This window comes from Camellia sinensis, chromosome 2 (genome assembly GCF_055761805.1).
Source record: "Camellia sinensis isolate YWXY chromosome 2, ASM5576180v1, whole genome shotgun sequence".
Lineage (NCBI taxonomy): Eukaryota > Viridiplantae > Streptophyta > Magnoliopsida > Ericales > Theaceae > Camellia > Camellia sinensis.
The window spans coordinates 153,563,809-153,588,806 of record NC_138962.1 but is presented as its reverse complement, the minus strand read 5'-3'; the positions used below and the strand labels follow the sequence as shown (position 1 = coordinate 153,588,806).

The following is a 24,998-nucleotide window of genomic DNA, read 5'->3' as shown; positions in this document are numbered from 1 at the left end:
CAGCTCGAAGGTCAAGATGTTTGGCTAAGGGGTTGTATGCAAAAATGTGAAGAACCCTCACTTTCAAGCACAATATAAAGAGAGAGGGAGAGGATTCTAGAGAGAGAGTAAAATTTTGCTTCTAAATTTTCTGAACTTCAAACAAATGGGAGGGTCCTCCCCTTATATAGGAAAACAAGCCAAAAACTTGGCTTCAATCCCTCCACACATGTGTATGGAGGATGCATTCAATGCTCACCAGCTGGCTCAAAAGATCTGAAAATATCTGAAAAATGAGAACATTGGCTGTCAGCCACTTCAGGTGGCCAGCCGGCCACCTCCCCTAGCTGACCGACCATTTCAAGTGGCCGGTAGAAAGGAAAAGTGGCCGACAAGTGCCAAAAGTGGCCGACAAGGCCTTTCTCCCCTCCAGGCAAGAAGCACCAAGGTTTGGCCGAAAGACAAGGTCAAAACACAGAAGGTTTAGAGGCCTAGAGACAAGGCGCTCAGCCGAGACCTTTGGGCCCTCAAAACGAGCACAAACATGCACAATCATCGAGTGCGCAAACGATGACGTCTGAGTCTCAAGGTCGGTCAAAAATGGGGTGTCTACAACTAGTTAGATTTGGTCCCTAAAAACAATCTTTTAGAGACAAATCTAAACTTATGATAATTTACTTATAAAAATGTCACGACCCAAACCCGCCCCTAAAAGTTTAGAACATGACCATCCTGTACTCAGGCCTCAGAGACAAAATCTCAAAATATTCAAATCATATCGGGGCCTTAAGTAGAAGCAAAACAAAAATAATAAATGTCTATTGAGCTGTGCATACATGATCTTGAAATAATTAAACTATTTAATTACACACTCCATATTTACATATACAACAACAGAGCTTAAATAGATCTCACACACGATATGAAAGACTTCAAACAAAATTAGGCTTGACGAAATAACACTGCACCTCTACACAGAGGCACTTCCTGGGAGGCTTGACAGAGTGACGGACTTCGGTACAAACTCTAATGTTGATCCTTCGATGGCTTACCTACGTATATATAAAGTAAAAAGGTGAGCTAATGCCCAATGAGTAATAATAAAGTAAAGAGATTTATGAAAGATGTCCTTGGCATGAGGAAAACATATTTCACAAGTCTGAAATGTATCTTAAATCATATTAAAACAAACGGTTATCATATCAAAATCCATGCTTTTTCAAATGGAATACATATCTGAAACCATTACAAAACATCTTACATGGTAAGTGCATACTTATACAAAAGGTCATAATTACATTTCAAAATAGGACATCCATTCATTCATATAAAATAACATTTCGTAACATGAGTCATATAACGATGTAAAAACATTTGTATTCATATCATATTTTCTAAACGACCTTGGGCCCAATCATATATCAAAACAGCCTCGAGCCCAATTCAGGTATGTATGGACCCAAGAGGTGACTCGTACGGACTCTGGAGGTGACTCCCACTGTAAAACTTAGTTTCGTACAATACTTTGTTCCATACCAGAAATTAATAGGTCTTAAAGACTGAACAATTCATATCGTGTCATAGCATAAACAGAACGGATAAACAGAACGGCCTTGGGCCCACCATATTATATTACAAACAATTCACATTTCTTGTTTATAACTCATTTCAAACAATTCACATTTCTTGTTTATAACTCATTTCAAATTTCTTGGAAACTTGTGCATTTTCACAAAATATGATATTTAGAGAATCATATCGTACATAAATCAAAACAGATATTTATTGAAAAATATATCTTTACTAGACTATTCCTCACAGTGATGGGCTTCTGGTAGTAGTTGGGCGATGCCCTCATCTTGATCTACAAACATAAGTACATAACACAACATATCGAAACATAGAATTACTCTCTTGATCAAATTTACTTCTCTTAATATTTTCTTAATCAAATAAACCGATCTCTTACTTTTCCCCTTAACCAATTATTTATGTTGGTTCTAAACTCATCAGTCCTTAATGGGTCATAATTCATATCAAGGAAAATAGGAAGAAACAGAAGGAAACTGGATTAAGAGAAGAAGTAGCATGAAACGGGTAGACAGAAAGTGAACAACCTTCAATAATTTGAATATATCCATTTTTTTACTTATAATTTGGGTGTGAGGCCACCACCATTAGAAACTAGACTTCCAAGGCTTGAATTTAGGCTCAAGAATCACTTAAAACGGAGTTCGGATGAGGGATATATGCCTATTTAAAGTTGGCTAAAATAGGGCAATCCGCACGTACGGAAATCCAAACCGCATGTGCGGTTTTGAGCTTTCAGCAACAGGTCCGACATTTTAGTATGTTCGAAAATGGTTTCTTTGCATGTTCTTGAGCTAGGGCTTAGTAAAACTCCACATAAACCTTATAAATTCATGGATAAACATGGGAATAAGGTTGTTTTCCAAATCAAAGGCATCAAAACATAGTTGAACTCAAGAATCATGAATCAGAATCTTTAACAAGAAATTGATAAACTCTATTTTTGTTACAAAACCTAACTTTTCTTCTAAATTCAAATAGATCTTCATTTCATATGTAATTTTATGAATTCAAGCCATAAAAACCTCAAGATTAAGGCTCAACTTCTCACAACCAACTTCAAGATAAGCAAATATAAGAGAATTAACTCTCAAACCTAACAAATGCAAGGAATCCATGTTTAATTTCTCTCTTTTCCTTCCAAGTTCTTCATTTTTAACCCAATTTGATTCTAATTTCTTTCTATTCTTAGATGTTAGGAGTGTTAATTACAAGAATTAGGGATGAAATCTTACCTTGGATTGCTTTCTAGCTTGGATTAGATGAAATTCTTGGAGTATTTTCCTTTTCCCCTATTTTCCTCTTCTTTTCTTCTTTCCTTTCTTCCGCTTTCGGTTCTTTATCTGGAGGTCCCCAAAACACACACACACACTCTCTCTCTCTCTCTCTCTCTCTTTTTTTTTTTGAGGCTACCAATGCCTATTCACATATATCTATATATAATATTGAATAAAAATCAATTTTATTCATTCTGAATCAATTTTTATAAAACTTTATACTAGACTCTAAAAATCATGCTAATCATAAATATGTGGTCAGTCTCGGTTTATCACGCTTCTAAAGTTTTCAATTTCCAGTCCAAAGATCACAATTTCAACAGATTTTCTTATAATCGACAGATACAACTTCAAATCCTTATAATTCACATCTTTAGACATGCAATTTCACAACAACCACATAATTACACTAATCATAACTAATCACAAGCCCTACATAATTTAATTAACCTAATTTGACTTCCATTAGAGCCCAATTAATTATATTTGAATTATCAATGTGAATCAGAATTCTTAATCAAACTGCCAAAATGCTCCAAATATCAAATTAAGCTTATTTCCATCAACAATTGTGATTTCTGACATCAATAAGACCCTCAATTTTAGGTCAAACTCAAGGTCTCCATCAATAAATTACATACTCAAATTGAATACCTCATAAATAAATTGAATTCACAATAATCTTAATTCCCACTCCTCATAACGTAATTAACTTCAATTTGGACCTAATTAATCAAATCCTAATTTACAAATCTGAATCGAATATCTAATTAAACTTCTATATGGTTCGATACTCGAAATTAAAATAATTCAACTTACTAATTATTCCTTCTTAAGCCATTTAGGCTTTCAATTTCTGATTCCAAATAAATCTTCAATAGAATCGTATACAAATCAGTCTTCATAATTTTCATAATTCCAAAATTAAATCAGAATAGTAGGCAATTAAAATTCAAATCTCCGTCACTAATGAAATATAATGTATTATGCGATGGGGTTATTACAAAACAATCTTCATAACTTTTGGGAATTCTTATGAGTTTACTCACAAATTTAATTACCTAAATATATGTTGTTTTTTGGGTCCCTCACCTCCCGCAAGTGTACACCTCTTCTTCCTTTTTCAAAATAAAAATAAAATTACCTAAGTATATATATATATATATATTGGGTCCTGACTCAGTCTTCTGAGTTAGTATCGAGTAGTAGTTCCCAGGTGATATGATTTAGGGAAGCTGTGCTATGCTGTGTGTGGAGATTGTTTAGCTGATTATTATTATTATTATTATTATTATTATTATTATTATTATTATTATTATTATTATTATAAATAAAATTGCCTAGAGATTTTGGGTTGTTGACATAATTAGACTTGACTATTAACCAATGTCTAGAGTAGTAGTTGACAACTTGACACAACACAAGTATACGTTTATAAACATTTAGTGTACGCCAATTCTAGGAATTAAACGTCCAAATATGGAATAGAGACTACTATGGCAAATAAATTTTTTGGAGGAATGTAATTTGAAAACGTATCGGTGAATAATTACTCATGAGTAATAATGGTGAATCATTAGGATATGCTTCTTTTGAATTACCAGTGAAGGAAAGTAACATATTTTTATTTTATTTTTAATGACATTAACTAAAGTAGCAACTTAACCACCTCCCTTGTGTATAGAGAGTTGTAGTTTTTTGGTGATGAAAAGAGTTGAAGGATTCTTTTTCTATACTTCTTCCACAAATTGTTTCCTATAAGACTTTTGAGAAAGTCAAGAATATCATTTTACCTGACTATTTGCATCTGACCAAATGAATCCTTACTGAGTTGGCTAGCTATCAAGATATCAACAGTCTCATCAGGCCCTCTGTCTCCCACAAGAATTCCCAAAAGTTATGAAGATGTTTTGAGCTATAATATGAAAAGGCAAGCATGAGTCTATAATGAAGTTGAAATTAGACATGTGAGAATTTTCTAATGTTAAATATAAGTATTTTCCTGTTAATGATTACTTGCCTAAGACATTAGTAGTGAACATAAAAATAAAAATAAATGCTATATATATAATGGACAAGTAGCTCCCTTTTTAGGAAATGGTTTGAGAATTCAGCTTTTGGGTTCACTCCTCACTATTGTTTCACACTTAGACATTTTAATTAGCTCTCTTAGTAGACAGTGTTGCTTTTGTGAATCATTATCACTTGTTAGTAAATCTTATGGGATTTGGAAATCTTGGTTTGTCTGTGTTAATTATTTGCAGTGTTTGGAGGATATAATATCACTATAGGACTCATAAGAATAAATAAACTAACTAAAAAGTAAGAGTTTTTCCAGTGAAGTTTTCGACTACTTGTATGTGAACCTGTTGGTGCCTCACCAAACATGAGTTGCATTAATGTTTGAGTTGACTTTCTTTTGGGAAGGTGCTCCAACTAGTTTTCTAATTTAAAAAATAGAAAACGGATATGCTTGAGAAAATAAGAGGGGAGGGAGGAAGGGAAAAAAACTATCTATTGAACTCTACTATTTGTGGGATAACCTCCATGTTTTGAGTTCATTAGCAGTGTAGTGTAGGCTTCTTCATTATTATAACAGTTTGTTTCATATTTTAGAGCTCTTCCACTAGAACAACATGTTGAGTAAATGACAGATTAAAAGAGTTATGTCATTCTATGTGATGGAAATATTTACTAATCCTTCTTGCCACAATTTTTTTGCTGCTTTTGGTTTCAACCAAACAAATAGCAAAGAGTTTGGCAACACACTCATTTTTGTTTGATCAGCAAAATAAAATGACTATATTTAGTTTCATGAACAATTGTAGAAAAAACTTAAAGAGCGGGAGAATGAAGCTATAGAAGATGGATATGGCCCACTATCTGATGAGCAACTTTCCATTGAGGTGTTTGGGCGTAAGTTTGGCTACATAAGTGGTTTAGGACGTGGTCCGAAGCCTAGTATAACAACATTTGGTCGACGTACTCGTGCTTCTCTTGAGATAGAAAATGAGGAAACTAGAAGGGAGCATGAAGAGCAACGGAGAATCAATGAGGAACTGAATGCAAAACTGCACAACTTGAAGTCTAATAGCATGGAGGTCAATGCCAAAATTGATTTGGTGCTGCAACAGATTAGTTGGGGAGGTTTTACTTCTGATTTACCATCATAATAAGTACCTTTTGCTCTAGATAGATCTATCAGATTTATAAATTTAGTGTGCTTGTTATTTAGAACATTTGCTTATGATAACATGCTTGGAGTAGTAGTGAGCTATAATAAGAATCAACACAACAAGAAAGTGAGTCACTTAGAATCACAGCGAAGCATAGTAACAAGCTTTAACTGGTGTAATTGATTCCTACTATATCCCAATGCAACCACTTACACACACTGCCATTGTCTATTTTGTTGCTTCATGGAACGATGTGCAACAAATTTTGTTTCCTCTGTTCCTAATTTATCATCATAGTAAGTACCTGTAGACGTCCCCCGAACGCCCCCGGGAGGGTGAGCTCCCGTTCTGTTCGTTTTGGGGTTACTACAGTTCGGACTCGATTTGTGTCACGGTTCTAAATCTTGAACCAAAGAGTCCAACTCTGGCAAATCGTTTTGAGAAAAACAGATTTTGAAAAGAAGTGCCAAACATGGACTGCTTTGCCAGATACAGAGTCGCCACCTAAATATTTTTAAAATGGGAGAATTTAGGAAACCCTGACTCGGTGCGGAAGGCCACATGTCCGTCATCACCGGAGTTGTCTCGGCTCGGGAGCTAGGGTACGATTGGGGAAGGTCAGCTATGAGCACCCCCTCTCGCCCGATCCGAAGATCGGCCTCTACTAACCGTGATATCTAATTTTGAAAACATTACATGTTCTTATTCCAATTATTAGCCTAGAATTACTATGTTATGCGCACAGCAAACAAGTATAGACTAGATTGCCTAATTTGGAAATAAGCATTGCATATCCGTTTGTTTTGAAAAGTGCTTTGGGGTTTGCTACTCGCAAGTAGGCTAAAATACGGATTTCAACGAGTTTTCCCAACTCAAACAATCCAACCTCCACCCACAGGCATCCAAACAGTTTATCACATAAACACTTAGCCACATGTTAAGCATGCTATCATGGCAACATTCACACTCATGTGGTATGCTAAAGCGGAAATACTTACATCGTACTCCGTGCCAAAACAATAAACTAGTTAGCAAACATGCATGTCCTAGCTCATGTTAAATTGCCTAATGCAACACATACAGGATGCAATCGAAGTAGGCTCGGCTAACCTAAATATGGCATGTGAAATATAACCAATTGATTCATGTATTCAATTTCGGAATTTGAAATACGAATGCAGTTAGCATGATGTACCGAGCCCGATGCATGTAATACAAATACATGAATGCACGCATGCATAGCATAAGGTATGCTAAATTAAACATGCCCTAATACTAACCAACAAAGCGGGTAAGTAAAAGGGAAGAAAGAAGTGGGGATTGGGAGACATACACACCACTCACACACACTTATTACAGATTTGCCCTCACTCGGAGGGACCAAATAAATATTACAGATTAATTAACTACGCAAGCTAATTAAATATTACAAATTAATTAATTAATTAACAAATTAATTTGAACTAAGAAAAGTAGTAAACGCCTCGGGAGGAGAGCTCGATGCAACGCACGCCCGGTCCTACTCGGAAATGCACCGCCATGCATAGGCTGCCTCTGTTTTCCTTCCTTCACTTCTCTGGAGGCTGCCAAAACCTCAGAACTGCATCCTTGGACATTGGGGAGTGCCACCGGCTGAATGGAATCACCACCGGCAGTGGGATGTGGTCACCGGCACAAAATGAAGCTATCGGCATAGAAGATATTGCCGGTCGGCACTTAACACTGCCGGTCGGCAATTTGCTCCTACAGAATCTGCAAATGACAGCAACAGAGGGCAAGGCAAAGCATGGCAGCACAATTCAAGGCATGTATGCAACAATCATGTCCCTTATCATGGTAATGACTCAAAGGGGCATGTGCCTCGATTCTCGGACCATCAATCACGCATTTCCATGCATGATGGCCCAAGGAACCAAGTATGCAACTTTCATGTCAAATGAAATGCAAACCAATCAAACAAATTAAGGCCCAATTCCTATCACTAAGTCAAGGAACAAGGCATGCATGCAAAATGCAATGCAACCTAGGCATACAAGCTAAGGATGCAACATGGCATGGCAACAAACTTATGCAAGCATACAAGCAAACATGAGGCAATGCCAATCAATGGAAAGATGGACTTATGCAAGGTTTAGGAAACTCTAATAAGGCCTAAAACAAGGGCCAAAGTGCTACAATGAGGGACCAAATACACATGCACACATACATATGTTAAAAGGCCAACACTTAGGCACAAATTGAACAACTCTCAAACACATTTGAAAGAAGATAAACATGGACATATAGCATGCAACATGAGTATTAAAATCATGTTAAAACATAATGCCAAACCAAGCAGTAAATCAAGCAAAGCATGCAACAAATGGCCTAAGTGCTTGGAGCAAGTCAAGGCGACTTGAACCATGACTAAGCCAACCAAGCCTCACACGGCTAAGGGGGCTTAAAATAGGTTCAAGACAGACCTAGAACATGCAAAGGGGACCCCCTAGATGGCATCTAAGCGGCTCAATTTCAAAGCATGCACTATGGCCAAAACATGGAACATGCAACACATGCTTCCAAAGCATTAAAGAGGCATGCAAGGCAATCAAGCAAGCAAGAAAATGGGACTGAAATAGCATGTAGGGTGGCCCCAAATCACCAAAACAATGCAAGGATGGCATGCTATGCATTCACATACTTAAGGCCAACAAGCCGGAATGCAAAGGGGCTACATAATGCATGCCAAATTCGACCCAAACAACCTAGGATAGACCTAGAACATGGCAATATAAGCACAAAATCTTCACAAGACCAAGCCTAAAACATGCTCTAACAAGGGCTAACAACCTAAGGCACATCAAGGCATAAACAAGGCATTACATGGCAACTATGCTAAGCATGCATGGAGTACCAAAACGATGTAAAAACAGAGGCATAACATGACATATTAAGCATAAAAAGCAGCCAAGTCATGACCAATACACACTCTAACATGATGCTCCCTTAAGAAGCCAAAACATGCCCTTTTCAAGGACAACAAGGAGAGGGGGTGGCCCTCTTCTTCTTGGGACTTCAAGGCATCACCTTCACCACTGAAATCCCTCAAGATTTCAGTGGTGAAGAGACCCTAACACCAAAATCCCGGAGCTAGCACAAAAGGGCACAAAATGAGGCCTTTCAAGGCCTAAGGGTGTTCAAACTTACCCAAACCACAAAACACTCTTAACAAACAGTCAAGAGGGCCTAAAAACAGAACTTTCTTGTATTATACACTAAGCTCAAAAACGAATTTAAGATAGGTAAAAATACAATGCAAGATTGGGGTAAAAAGGGGTAAGGTTCTCACCCTTGTAGACCTCTTCACAAATGGTGCTCCAATGGCCTCCCTTGGCTTGAATCTAACACCAAAACTTCAAAATTAGTCCCTTAGAACCTCAGTAGCTAGACAAAGGTGAAACACTAGGTGTTTATGTGCAATAGTAAGACACAAAACACCTAGAACACAAAGAGAGTAAAAGAGAGATAGAGTGTATATCTAACCCTAACCCTAAAACCAGAGCTCTCCTCTGTCTTCTCCCTCTCTAAAATGTCTAAAGTCTCTCCAACCTTTGCAACAAGAGAGAGCCCCTCTCTTTATAGAAGCTTTTGTCTTGTAAAGCTTACAAGACAAGCTTCATAAGAGGGAGATCCCTCCATACACGTGTATGGAGGGGAGCAAAAGCAAGACAGCTGTCTTAAAATATCTGCAAAAGCAGATGCACAGTAATCGGCCGGCCAAAAATGCCATCTTGGCCCAAAAGAGTGCCGACCGGCACTAAAAAGTGCCGACCAGCAACAAAAGGTGCCGGCCGGCAATATACATTGCCGGTGGCAGCAAAAACCAGCCGGTGGCCTCTAGCCACTGCCGGTGGTGTGTGGGGATGCCTCACAAGGCATTCCCTGCCCTTCCAAGGCAAAACACAAGTGTTTGGTGCAAAACCAGACACTAAACGGTCGAGCTCGGAGATCCTGAGGCAAGGCGCGTAGCCGAGACCTCCGGGAACTCCAAACAAACACAAACATGAATAATCACCGAGTGTTCAAATGGTGACGTCCAAGTCTTGAGGACGGTCAAAAATGGGGTGTCTACAGTTGCCCCTCTTTGACAGAACTCGAAAGTCATAACAATGACGGGAGTGAATGTCAAAGCCCAGAGACGACCCATTTTTAACAAGGCCGAAGACTTAGACAAACATGCAAGACAAACAAGGTATGCGCCCGAAGGCAGGGGCAAAATGCAAGACAATGCACGAAGCCGAGCATAACTTATGATCATGCAAAGAAAGCTGTAATGAAGCATACATGCGACAATTTTAAGCTAGCATACACCAAACTACACTACAATGCAGAAAGGATGTAAGAGAATTATGTAATTCTCGATACTTCTCACTCGGAGGATACAATACCTGTGCGGCTCGTCTGGTTCTACCAGCTGCGAATGAACCGTACATACAATATCGTGCCTGAAAAGAAAGCAAACTTAACAGGTACAATATTGTTAGCAACATGCATGACAATGCAAAATGGATGCAAAATGATATGCAATATATACAAAACAATGTATAAGTAATGCAAATGAAGATGCAATGTAATTGAAACAATGCAAACTATATGCAAGGCAATTGAATCATGATCCAATCACGAGCGGTTCAGAAACCACACAAATGTCAAATAGATTGATGGAGGTAACAAGTCTGTCTACCATAGAACGGTCAACTGAACTATGAGCATTGTAGACAGACGCAAGAACGCGTATTGGGTGGAATGACACAAGTGGGGAAACGACCCGCTGGAGAAAGGACTACGATCCTAATGCCGGATGCAACAACTACACTACAATGTAATGAAAAATGCTGGGGAAATGGAAATGGATATGGCACGCGGGCCAAACCAAATTTTGCCTAGGAAAGGCATGTACGCAAACAAGCCATGTCTAACACAGAACGGTCTACTGAACTATGCTTCGACACGAGAAGTATGGGCACATACCGGACCAAGCTCAACCTGGAAAGGCGCGAGCCATAGATGGATGGTGATGCAATGAATGCATGCAATCTAAAATGCAATGGAAATGGCGCGCGGGCCAAACCAAATCTTACTTAGGAAAGGCATGTACACAAACAAGCCATGTCTAACACAGAAAAGGTGCCGCAACCCTCAAACCAACATACCAGCGTGGAATCGGCGCGATACACATGCAGAACTGTGCTTTAACGTGAAAAGTAAGGGTACATATCAAACCAAGCTCAACCTGGAAAGGCACACGCCATAGGCGGAAGGTGATGCAATGAATGCATGCAAACTACAATGCAATGGATATGGCACGCAGGCCAAACCAAATCTTGCCTAGGAAAGGCATGTACACATACAAGCCATGTCTGGCACAGAAAAAGTGCCGCAACCCTCAAACCAACATACCAGCGTGGAATCGGCGCGATACACATGCAGAACTGTGCTTTAACGTGAAAAATATGGGCACATACCAAACCAAGCTCAACCTGGAAAGGCGCAAGCCCTGGGCGGAAGGCGATGCAATGAATGCATGCAAACTACAATGCAATATTTACAAATATGCAATGGAATAGATATTTACAAAATGCATGACAATGTAGTATGATGTGATCTACTGGGGGAAATGCAATGGATGCATGCTAAGATGGAAATGCATGACAATGCACTATGATGCAATGGCTATGATTGCAGCTTTCCCTATCTTACCAACAGGGCGATATACTAGGTTGGTTCAGTATCCAGAACTGAGGTGCAGACATGCTGCCTCAACCTATGAGGCTTCCATACAGATTTCAAGCCGAGGATACACCCCTGGGTATTTAAACCAGACTTTAGTCTCGGAACTCCCGAACCTTTGCGTTCTAGGCATAAGCCATTCGAACTCTAGTTTCTACCGTCCCAATTGGTCTTCTAGGAACTCACCGTAAACATAGGCAGGTGGCTTTACCAGACCACCGAAAGTCGTTCGGGCACAACAAACACCGAAGGACTTACACCTTCAGAGGATTTAGGGTCTCCTAGACCGGGATGCAAAATGTATGCATGACAATGCATGTTGTTTTTTTTTGAAATGCAAATGATGTATGAAATGCATGTTGCATGGAATGCGCGACAACACGCGGCTTAAGATGCATGACAATGATGCAACTCAACAACAGTCGTTCGGGCACGACAAACAACGAAGGACTTGCACCTTCAGAGGATTTAGGGTCTCCTAGACCGTGCGTGTTTAAGGTCTCGCCAGACCGTGAAGTGCACAAGACAGTGCGACAATTTGAAATGCACAAAAACAGTGCGATGCGCAGAACAGCGCGAGATTTGAAATGCACAAAACAGTGCGATGCGCAGAACAGCGCGAGATTTGAAATGCACAAAACAGTGCGATGCGCAAAATAGCGCGAAATTTGAAATGCACAAAACAGTGCGATGCGCAGAACAGCGCGAGATTTGAAATGCACAAAGCGAAATTTGAAATGCACAAAACAGTGCGATGCGCAGAACAGCGCGAGATTTGAAATGCACAAAACAGTGCGATGCGCAGAACAGCGCGAGATTTGAAATGCACAAAACAGTGCGATAATTTGAAATGCACAAAACAGTGCGATGCGCAGAACAGCGCGAGATTTGAAATGCACAAAACAGTGCGATAATTTGAAATGCACAAAACAGTGCGACAATTTGAAATGCACAGAACAGTGCGATGGTTTGAAATGCATAAAACAGTGCGATGAGGTGCGCAAAATAGCGCGAATGATAAACTGCACAAAACAGTGCGATGCGCAAAATAGCGCGAATGAAATGTAATGCACTAACAAGTGCAAGTAAGATGCGCAAGATAGCGCGAATGAAATGTAATGCACAAAACAGTGCGATGCGCAGAATAGCGCGAACGAAATGCAATGCACAAAATAGTGCGATGCGCTAAACAGCGCGAACGAAATGCAATGCATGGGGCAACTTTTGAATTTCGTAAAAGCCAAAAGGATACAAAAAGGATACACCTTGCGCGAATTTCAGTGCCACGCACAGAAGGGACGGCCCGAGGTCAAAACGGAGGCCGGTTGAGCATCGGAAATGCACTTTCTTGGACTTTCTTGAGTCCTGAAGACCAAACACTACTCAAATGGCCTAAACAAGGCTGTGGGAACACCACCGGCCAAGAGGGGAAGCCACCGGCTGTCCACCGGCTGCAGAATAGTTCCATCGGCACAATATACTGCCGGCCGGCACAAAACATTGCCGACCGGCAAAAAGTTGCTGAATCGGGGCAGTTTCGACAATTCACCTTGGGTGTTTTAAAATAGGGTCTCAAACCCTATTTCCTCACTTCTCCTCTGCCGAAAACTCTCACTTTCTCTCTCTCTAGAGCGTTTTTCTCTCCCCGTTTCTCCGTTTCTTCGCGTTCTACGCCCGTTTCGTCGTCGGATTCGCGATTTTCTTCGCGTTTCGGACATTTTCAACCGAACAAAACTTTGTTTCGGTGCCTCGTTTGGCGTTCCCACCTTTTTGGGGTTTGTTCCCCTTGCTTTCCTCTTGATCTCCGTGCCTTTTCACATCCCGGCCTTTCCGGCCATTTCCGACCTCCTCGGGAGTTGACTTTTCAGTTGACTTTCCGTATTCCAGTCCGGTTTTCCTTCTTCCGGATATTTTCACATTATTCTTGATATGGCGGACGACATTCCCCGCGGTGGGACTCCCCCAGATCACGAGATGGACCCCGGCGCCGAGCTTCTACCCTTGAGCGAGCGCCTGTTCGACCCGGCGACCTACCGGCCGGCGATCCATGTTTTGCCCCCTGACTGACTCCGCCAGTTCAGGAGCTTCGAGAGGCACGCGCCACCTGAGCTACTACTACGCGAGCCTACCTCCCACCTCTCCTTTGGCGTTACCGAGGTAACTTTCTTTCTTCTGCTTTACTTTCCGCAATGTAGGATACAAAAACTGTCATAGCCAGTTGTACTCGTTAACTGCTGAAAACTGATATGCTAAACAACGTAGTTGACTATAAACATACACACAACTAATATCTGCTTTGAGACTGACACATGCACACACACTGCACTAGCCCCGAATCACTCACTGGTACCCGGTATTTTCTTGAATCTGTCAAACTATGCACACATGCTGTACTGCTCTGAACCACCCAAACACGCTGACACATCACACGCTGTAGTTCACTGTAAGCACACCGGCACCCGATATTTGTTTAAACTTGTTAAACTTGCACGCATGCTATATCTGTTCTGCTTCTTAAAACTGCATTTTGAATGTTATCTTGCAATTGTCATTTTCTGTTTACAGGAGGATTCCCATACCATCCGCGGGTATGGGAACACTGGCGCTCGGGAGTGGTATGGCGAGCTCCCTGACGCGGTCCGTCGCATCGTGGATTGAGCGGGTTTCGGCGCCTTCTGCCGAGGACTCTCTAGGCTCTCCACATGCAGACCTCTCCTCGCCGCTCTGGCGGAGAGGTGGTGGGACACCACCGATTCATTTCACTTCTCTACAACAGGGGACATGACGATGACCCCTTACGATTTCTCGATGCTCAAAGGCATCGGGGTGGGGGGTGATCCGATCCCCTTTGATATAGACATGGATGAGTGGACCGCTGCTCAGGTCCATCTGCTGGGGGAGGCCCCACCTCTTGCTCGGCCAGGCTTCGTGCGGTACTCCTGGTTCGAGGTACAGTTTCGGGTTCAGCCCGTATTGGAGGAGGAGGCGGAGATGGCTCAGGAGGACGTGGAGAGGTACGCTCGCGGCTTCCTCATGTTCCTTTTCGGGACGACCATCTTCGCCGACAGGGCGAACACCGTGCCTCTCTGCCTTCTCAGCGCACTGGTGGACGTCCGGGACATCCTGCACTATGATTGGGGTGGCGCCGCTCTGGCCACCCTCTATGGATACATGAGCTCGGCTTCTTGCGGCAGCGGGCAGCTGCTTGGAGGTTATTGGCGGGCTTGGGAGGTACATTTCTTCTCCACTTTTCATTTCTGCCCTATATTTTCTGTACTCTGTACACTACACACACTGTAGTCTGCTCTATACTTGCTGTATAATGTACACCCGGCACACACATACATTCCGCTTTACACTGACTGTACACTGCTCACACTGTACACTGTACACAATACACTGCACAACACACGGCTCTGCCATTTCTACTTTATTCTATACTCTGCTTTATCTGATAAATGTACTGGTATTTATCTTGCAGTTGTGGGTTTACGCCTACTTTCCTAGGCTCGCTCCCGTACCAGTCGCGGAGACTCCTCTGGTCGTCCCCTTTTCACGCCGCTTTGACGGGAGATGCACCCGGCGGCCCGAGAGACATTCGGCTTCTTCCGCCGATACTTCGACACCATCACCCCTGCCGAGGTATGTTTTACTTGCAGTTCATTTAAGCTTCGCCTTTCCACTGCATATTTCAAAAAACAGTAGATAACAAACTGTATGTCACTTTCAGATCACTTGGCGGCCGTGGGCTCCATTGCCAGTGGTGACGCGGGATCGGTTTGCCGGTGCGGAGGAGACCTCGCGTTTCCGGATCTTGCTGGAGGGCCCGGTCTGTCGGGCTTGGTACCTAGGTGAGCGTTTCCTACGCCAGACCCTAGGGTTACCTGAGCAGATAGTATCGGTTCACCCTCCGGCGGACATGAGGGAGACCGAGAGGCTCACCACTGAGCAGATAGAGGATTACACCATTGGCTGGGAGGAGACCCACTTCAGAGGCATCGGCGACTACCGAGAGTACGTGCAGACGTACCTGATGCGACCTCTGAGCGGCGGCCGTCGGGCGGAGGGAGCCAGGCCCATGGCGGCAGCTGCCGGGACAGGAGCGAGAGCTGGAGCAGGGGCTTCCAGGAGGGCCCGAGTCCGGGGTAGGGGCGGAGTTCAGGGAGGACGGGGGGCTGGCTGGCCCGCCCTGCCTGCTGCACTGACTTTCCGAGGGCAGGGTGGGACGACCTATCAGATCCCCTTCGCGCCTCCGCCAGCTGATCACGAGTTCGTCGGTGTCCCCGACTTACCTCCGGTATGTATTACTGCATTTTTGTACAGTCATTTCATTTCAGTTTATTTAATATTCCACAGAATATTGATGCATCTGATACTTTTGCAGGCTTCTTCTGGGTATACCCGGCAGTCATTGGAGATGAATGCCTCCATGATGGGGATGCTTCAGCAGACCTTTGATCTCCTGGCCCTCTACAGCATTCCGGTATGTTCTTTTGACACTGGCCTCAAACCACTCAAACACTGCTTCACATAATCTGATGCACGGCACAACACCTGATACACTGATCTCACAGTATCTGATACGCTGCATATACTGCATTCTGCACTGTACTTTGCACTGATAAACTGCTCACAGCATTCTCACACTGTACTCATATACTGCATTCTACACTGATAAACTGCTCACGGCATTCACTTACTGTCTCATACACTGCATTCTGCACTGATAAATTGCTCACAGCATTCACTTACTGTCTCATACACGGCATTCTGCACTGATAAACTGCTCACGGCATACTGATGCATTTGCTTTTTATGTACTTTTTCAGCCCCCTTTCCAGATGCCCATGGCAGGAGGCGCTCCAGCTGGACCTTCCGTCCCGGCTCGGGGGAGAGATGAGGAGGGCCGAGTATTCCCCCGCTCCAAGGCGGGGCGCGCTCATGTTGGGAGCAGCTCGCGTGCTCCAGTCCCGGGCGATGACGACGACGAGGAGTCAGAGGCGGAGACGGAGGCGGAGTCAGAGTCATCAGAGGAGGAGACCGGAGGCGACACTAGCTCGGGCTCTGACGACGATGCTGATGATGCTCCTGGACCCTCGTCCAGGAAGAGGACTAGGACAGACTGATGGCCCCCGGGGTGCTCGTCATGGATACAGATTTTTTGTTACTTTTCTTCTTGCTTGTATTTTTCTCTTTTGTTGGTAGTTAGATTACCTTGTACTGCCACAGGCAGGTTTTTGTTTCCAAAACTTGTATATTTGAAAAGATGATGAAATGAACAAACTTTTTGCTTAAAAAGTGTTACATTTACATATCTCATGCATTGCATCGCATGTCTCATCATGTTACACCTCAATGTAAATGAAATTGATTGGTTGTCTGAAAATTGAACACTTGCACTGTAATAATCCGATAACTAAACAGCCAACAACAAAATAGACCAAGCAACCCACTGCTTGATTCTGGACACACGGCCCTTACTCTGTTGAGGATTAATCTGCATACAACCCATAACACAGCATTCAGTTCATTCCGCACACAGCAAACTTTAAACAAAACAGCCCAATCTAACAAGACGGCCTACGGAGGTGAAACCAGCCGGAGTTGAAGCACAATCGAATGTAGAGAATGGCACAACATTCTGAGCATAAACGATTATCTTTCGGAAAAGGGGTTTTCTTAACCGGGATATCGAGCCTACAACTGATCACAGCGAGAAAGATTCAACGAAGGTACACGACCTAAACACAACGAGACACGCTTGGGAAAGACTCAAAACAAAGGTTGAGGTAAACAAAACAAAAGACACGACACACAGACGCGTTAACGGCGACGGGGAACCTCAGATCACGAGGAGCCAGTTTCTCTGGGTATTGTTTCCCACCCTTTCTGATTTGTGATTCTCACATCACTCTGGCACTCAAGCTCGGTTTTTCTCTCAAAACCCTTTTGCTCGCTTTTTCTCTCGACTTACGCCTCTCTATTCTTTATTCTCTCATTTTCCATCCCTCCCCAAGGTGTTCAATGGATGAGTAGGAAGTTGCGGGTTCATGCCCGATACCATTAGCTCACAGCTATTTCTTCTGGTAGGTAGAGTGCCCTCCTGGCAAGTACGTCGATGACGGAGAAAGACAGAACGCCTGACTCGACTGTGCCCCTAGCTCATCACTTTGACCATTTTTCGTTTTGGTTTTCAACTAAAACAGTTTTGATCAAGATGAGAGTCAGATTAGCGTACTTGTTCGATTTTTGATTTGAAAACCATGCAAGTCAGGCTGTAAGCACTGAAAATTTTCCTTTTGGGTCCAAGAAAAATGGTCCAGTTTTGAAAAACGAAATAGTTTTCGAGAAAATAGTCAACCTCAGTAAAAATTTTCAAAAACTATTTTTGCCAACAGCTGATTGTAGACACCCCATTTTTGACCGACCTTAAGACTCAGACGTCACCGATTGAGCGCTTGGTGATGTTGCATAATGTGCTCGTTCAGAAGTTTCAGAGTCGCGGCCGCGAGCCCTGCCTCCGGACTTCCGAACCCTCTTCTGTGCCTTGTCTCGATTTGCGAACTAGACTCGGTTTTCTCTGTTTCTTTTCCTGAGGGGAGGGAGAGGTCCTGTAGACCATCTCTCAATGTCCGTAGGCTACATTTTGTGGCCGTAGGCCATTTCGCCCATTTCGGAGTCCGGTTCCCGGTTTTCGGAGCCGTCAGGCCGTGTGCCTCGGTTCGGGACCGCCTAATCATCTCCGTTTGCTCCGGTTTTTGGCATACTTCCTATTTGCTCCCTTTTGAGGGACACTGGGGTCTCAGAAACCCACTTCGTGGCCGAATGCCATTTTCGTTGCTTAACAGTCAATTTTCGGGGCCTCGAACTGCGTGTTTTGGCCCCCGAGCATTCGTTTTTCATCGGTTTTTGTTCAATTTTGGCAGGTACCTCTGTTTTATCACCAGGAAGGTCACTGAAGGGTGGGAGGCCAGTAATTGTTGCATCAGTCAGTTATCTCTCCTCCGGAGCCTCCCGGAGCCCGTTTTTCCAACTTCCGGGCCAATGTTGAACACCCTAGGGTTAGTGTTGCCAACTTTCAACCACATAGCTGTGATCTACACACTTGGGAGGCCCCTAAAAAAGCATGGCCGGCCAGTAATTGTAAAATTACTTTTTTTCCCCTCTCTTCCATTGCAATGTTGAATACCTTGGGCCCACTTTCTCCAAATTTCAACCACATATCTGTGATCTACACACATCAGAGGCTCCTAAAAGTTGGTGGCCGGCCATTAAAGCCAATTGACCCTTTTGACCCCCTCTTTCCAAGCCAATGTTGAACCCCTTAGCCACACTTTCTCCAACTTTCAACCACAGGGTTGTGTTGAGCACACATAGGGGTACCTCCCCAATACCTGGCCGGCCAGAAAATGTGCTTGACCCTTTTGACCCCTAGCCGGCCGGCTAGGGGGTGTGGCCGGCCGGCCACCTGCAACAAAGGTGCCAGGCCGACCAGCTTCCTTGCACTGTTCCCTTTCCAGCTGTTAGGCAATACCCCCCAGATATTTTCTGTATCCGGGGGATATTTTGGGAGACAGTTTCTCTCTCCTTTTCACCCCCCTTTTACACCCCTTTCTTGCCCATATAACCAGCTGAGGCTCTTCTTCATTAGGGTTAGAAAATTTCATCTCCAAGCCTCAACCCTAGTCTCCATTGTTATACCTCTCAAACCTTCAAAAAACCCTAACTCACTAACCACCATTCCTTATATACCACCAAGCCCTACCACCACCATCTCTTTTCCAGAAACAAGGAGAGGTTCTTGAAGGGCAAAGAAGCTGCAAATCCATCCAAGAAGCAACCAAAGACTAGATCTTCAAGGGTAAGTAACACTTTCCCACTTTTGGCCCTTTTCTTGATCACTTTCTAAGCCTCATTTGCTTTTTGTTTCAAGCTCCGGCCCTAACTGGAAAGGGGCCTATTTTGAACTCATTTTCATCTTTCATTAAGGGCTCAACCCTGTTTGAGCCCTCCATGACACACTTGCTTCATTGATCCTCTTGTATGTCATAGTTTTGCATGCTATTTTTGACCCATGAGAAATTTATTTTCGAGCATGTTGTAAACTTACATTAGGCTTATTTTGAGCCCCTCTTCAACATTGGAGAAGGGCTCAACATTGTTTGGGGTCTCCATGTATCACTTGTAGTTATATCCCCCTTTTATTCCCCAATCTTGCATGCAATGGCAGCCCACCATACTTTTGTTTTTGGCCATTTTACAGTTCTGGAAAAGTTCTTATTTTGGTCCATAATTCATCTTTCATTTAGGTCCTTTCATGGTTTGGGGTCTCCATAGGTCACTTCATGTTATATCCTCCCTTTATTCCCCAATCTTGCATGTTTAGTTAACCTATCATGCTTTTGTTTTTGGCCATTTTACAGTTCTTGAAAAGTGCTTATTTTGGTCCATTCTACATATTTTGTTAAGGGTCATTGGCTGTTTGGTGATTATTTGGTATACTTCATGTTGTAGCCACTTTGAGCCTAATTTTGCATCATAATTCTACCATGCTTGTACACTGATTTGAGGTCGGCCATATACTGTAAATGTTCATATTTTTGGTCCCTCTTCAGTTTTGTAGAAGGAAATTTTTCAGTTTGGGCCTTGCTTATATCACTTGCCTCTTTGGCCATCCTTTGGCCCCTTTTCTTGCATGCTTTTTTTGCCATACCTATGCTTGCTGTTTGGCCATGTTTATAACTGTGAAAGTGCATTTTTTGGGACTGTCTAGCTTCTGTCTTTGCATTGCATGTTCGTATTGTGCATGTTTGGCATAGCTGTAGGCCATTTCGGGTGCCTAGTGTTGCATTTCGGGGCATTTCCTTGCATTCGGTATCATTTCGCTTCATTTCGGGACTGTTTTCCCCCATATTTTGTCACTAAAATTCCATTAGCATGCTTGCATGTCATTTCCATGCCATTTCGTCACATTTTGCATCGCCTCGGTTTGCGTGCCCGAGTGCACGCATTTCGAGGCACTCTATTTTCTGCCATCGGCATCCCATGTGAGTACGGCTGAGGCTCTCTCATGTTGGTATAAGTCCACTTGTCATTTCCATGCCATTTCATTGCATTTTATCATTGCCTCGGTTTGCGTGCCCGAGTGCACGCATTTCGAGGCACTTCATTTTCTGCCACCGGCATCTTATGTGAGTGCGGCTGAGGCTCTCTCATGTTAGTATAAGTCCATATTGCATTCCGTATGCCATTTACATTGCTATCTGTATTGCCTCGGTTTGCGTGCCCGTGTGCACGTATTTCGAGGCACTTCATTTCCATATCTGTATTGCCTCGGTTTGCGTGCCCGTGTGCACGTATTTTGAGGCACTTCATTTTCATATCCGTATCGCCTCGGTTTGCGTGCCCGTGTACACGTATTTCGAGGCACCTCATTTCCATATCTGCATTGCCTCGGTTTGCGTGCCCGTGTGCACGTATTTCGAGGCACTCCATTTCCATATCTGTATTGCCTCGGTTTACGTGCCCGTGTGCACGTATTTCGAGGCACTTCATTTTCATATCTGTATCACCTCGGTTTGCGTGCCCGTGTGCACGTATTTCGAGGCACTTCATTTTCATATCTGTATCGCCTCGGTTTGCGTGCCCGTGTGCACGTATTTCGAGGCACCTCATTTCCATATCTGCATTGCCTCGGTTTGCGTGCCCGTGTGCACGTATTTCGAGGCACTCCATTTCCATATCTGCATTAACTCGGTTTGCGTGCCCGTGTGCACGTATTTCGAGGCACTTCATTTTCATATCTGTATTGCCTCGGTTTGCGTGCCCGTGTGCACGTATTTTGAGGCACTCCATTTCTATATCTGCATTACCTCGGTTTGCGTGCCCGTGGGCACGCATTTCGAGGCACATCGTCATCTTGCATTCTGTATCACATTTTCACATCATCTGTATTTCTCATGCACTTTCTCGGTTTGCGTGCCCGCATGCACGCATTTCGAGGCATCTCATTTTCATAGCATTATATATGTTAGGATTGTATCTTAGCCGCATTTCATGCATATCATGCATATTACATCGTGTTCGGGATAGGAGTTAGCCTGGGCACGGGAACCGAGGAACATTTCGTACTCCGAGTGACGGAATGTGTCTCAATTCCCCAGTCACCGACACTCCGGATTACCCATGATGGAGTTAGGTTTTAGTTGTGTCTTCATGTGCATGCATTCTATATTGAATTGTGCATTTCGACTCCTCGGCCATCATGCCTCGGTATGCGTAATTGGTGGCACGAGGATCGAGACATGCATATATTTGTGAAATACATTGCTATGCCCCTTTCCTGCTCTCTGTCACAGCAAAACAAGGGATCAGCAACTTTCCGGGACTTGGCACGCATTCCAAGAAAAACTACCAAACAGAGGCTAATTGGGGCATCCCGGTGGATTTCCGCGCGAGGCAGCCCGGACATGCATCATCCATCAGAAGCAAGGCAGTCCCTGGCTTGCATGCCAGTCTTTTAATTTTCTTAGTTAATTTGTTTAATTAATTAGGAATTTGTATATTATTCGGGACTGTAATATTCTTTCATTTGGGCCTGTATTATTTATTCGGACCCTCTGCGCGAGGGCATAACTGTAATAAGTGTGTGTGAGTGTGATGTATGTCTTCCAACCCCACGTCTTTCTCCCTTTTATTTATCCGCTTATGATGGTTAGATTAGGGCATATTTTAATTAGCATACAGTATGATAAGCATGTTTGCATTTCATTCATCTGTATCGCATGCACCGGGCTCGGCGCACCATACTAACTGCATTGTACTTTCAATTCCAAATTGAATACATGTTAGTTGTAGCATTTCATATACCATGTTTAGAATAGCCGAGCCTGCTATAGTTGCATTTTTGCATGTGTTGCATTAGGCATTTCGGTATACTTAGGATCATGCATGATTTCTAATATAGTTTCTGTTTTGGCTTGGAGTACTCGGTAAGTTTTATGCTTTAGCATCTTCGCATGTGTGTGAATGATTGCCATGATAGCATGCTTACCATGAGGCTAATTGCTTATGTGATATATCTGCCTGATTGCCTGTGGGTGAAGGTTGGGTTACTTGGATTGGAATAATTCATCAAATGTTTGTTTTAAGCCCACTAGAATAGTGGCAAAACCATCTTTACTAAGCCCACCTGAGGGTGGCAAATCCGCGTCTTAGCCCACCTGCGGGTAGCACCATCAAACCATTTTCAAACAAACAAACATAAAATGTTTCGTTCCAATTCAGGCGACCCGGTCTATACTTATATGCTGCGAGCATCACATAGTAACCTAGGCTAATAACCGGAATAAGAACATACAAAGTTTTCAAAAACAGATATCATGGTTAGTAGAGGCCGGTCTTTGACCGGGCGAGCGGGGGTGCTCACGAAGTGACCTTCCCCAATCGTACCCAAGTTCCCGAGCCGAGGCAACTTTGGTGATGACGGACACGTGGCCTTAGGCAACGAGTCAGGGTTTCCTAAATTTCCCAAAATAAAATATTTAGGTGGCGACTCTGTATCTGGCAAAGCAGTCCATGTTTGGCACTTCTTTCAAAATCTGTTTTCTCAAAACGATTTGCCGGATTTGGACTCTTTGGTTCAGACTTAGAACCGACACTATCAAAAGAGAGTCCGAGCTGTAGCGAGGTCCCCCGCGGGCTTGTTACAGTTTCTGGCGACTCTGCTGGGGATTTAGAGAACTTGACTCGAACTCATGATATCTGTATTTGACTACACTTGTGTGTTTCTTTGCATTGCATTTGCATTGGTGCGCCTAGGACACCGTGTTTGCCATCTGCTATTCCTGAACGGTTTGCCGGAGGCTTGTCTTGTCAAGGCATGACCATAAGGCTGACCGGTTGTGGGCTCTGCCAGTATGGGAACACAAACCCCGGTTTTACCGGGGCACCCTTTTTTTTGACCATTCGACCTAGTGCATATTCGGATCTGTAGTGACCATTCCAAATTAGGACAGGTTGCTTACCTGTTTGTAGGTTGTTTGAAACTGCTGTGTGCATAGTGAAACCCTAGCTCCTGACAAAATAGGACAGGGAAACCCTACCCCAACATAGGGGTGTTTTGGCTCTCACTTATCTGTTATATGCTTTAGAGTGCGTCTCTACAGGAATGCATGTATCAGTATTTGAGTTTGGGCATCAAGCCTGCGGGCTTCAGTTCAGTATCGTCAGTATCAGGCCTGCGGGCATCAGTTCGGTACATCAGTTCAGTATCAGGCCTTCGGGCATCAGTTCGGTATTGTCAGCATCAGGCCTGCGGGCATCAATTCAGTACTATGGGTATCAGGCCTGCGGGCACCAGCCAGTATTTGAGGAAATAGTTATCTGCGGATATCCGATTTTGTTTAGGGAACAGTGATACAAGGATGGTAATCAGTGTTTGAGAACAGTGTTATTCAGCTTATTGACTGTGTGTTGATTGTGCCCGACTGTGTGTCTTGCATTTTATTTTAAGCTGTTATGCTGCCCGATTATCTGTTTATTTATTTCCTTTTTGCTTTATTTATCTTTTGCTAGGGTCAGTTGTAGCGCAATTGCTTCCAACCCAGCAGGCATTCCCCAAGCACCTTGGACACGAGGTCGTCGACTCCATCGATCTGAGGATCTAATCGACGGACAGCTAGTGTTCCATTCTCTACCCCCCGTTGCCAGGAGGAAACTGAAAGGGCGCAGTGTGTCAGAACAAAGGTTGTCAGAGCAGTGGGTTATTTCATCAGAGGACTATAGGACTGAGGTCTCAATTACTGCTGCAGAAATAGACATACCGGTTAGACAGATGGAACAACAGAATACATCAGGGATGGAGACTCTAATGCGCCAGATGCAAGAGAGCATGAGACAGATGCATGACGATGCCACCCGTCAAACAGAATTCTCCAAACAGTAGGCCACAGTCATGGCTCAGCAGTCTGAGCTGATTACCAGACTGCAACAACAGAATACAGCGTCTGCCTCACACCAAATCCCTCCTCCGGCAGGGGCTCCGTTACCTGAGCAGGCACCTACTGTTCAGAACGCCCCACCGAATGCCCGGGATACCCTACCGAATGTCCAAAACTTACAGGAGGACACCAGTCTTCCAACGGGGCCAGCTCCGCCTCCGCTTCCACCACAACTGTCCAAGGCCCATACATCCATTCACCCGGAC

At 43.5% G+C, this 24,998-nt stretch overlaps 1 protein-coding gene across 1 annotated transcript in view; it reads right to left on the bottom strand.

Annotated features, from left to right (window-relative positions):
* Positions 1 to 1,787: 1,787 nt before the first annotated feature.
* Positions 1,788 to 24,998, bottom strand: part of LOC145819161 (uncharacterized) — a 46,424-nt gene continuing 23,213 nt past the window's right edge. Inside the window, exon 5 of the mRNA XM_082913121.1 lies at positions 1,788 to 1,843. Coding sequence (XP_082769247.1) covers positions 1,788 to 1,843 — 56 coding nt within the window. The remainder of the gene's footprint in view (positions 1,844 to 24,998) is intronic.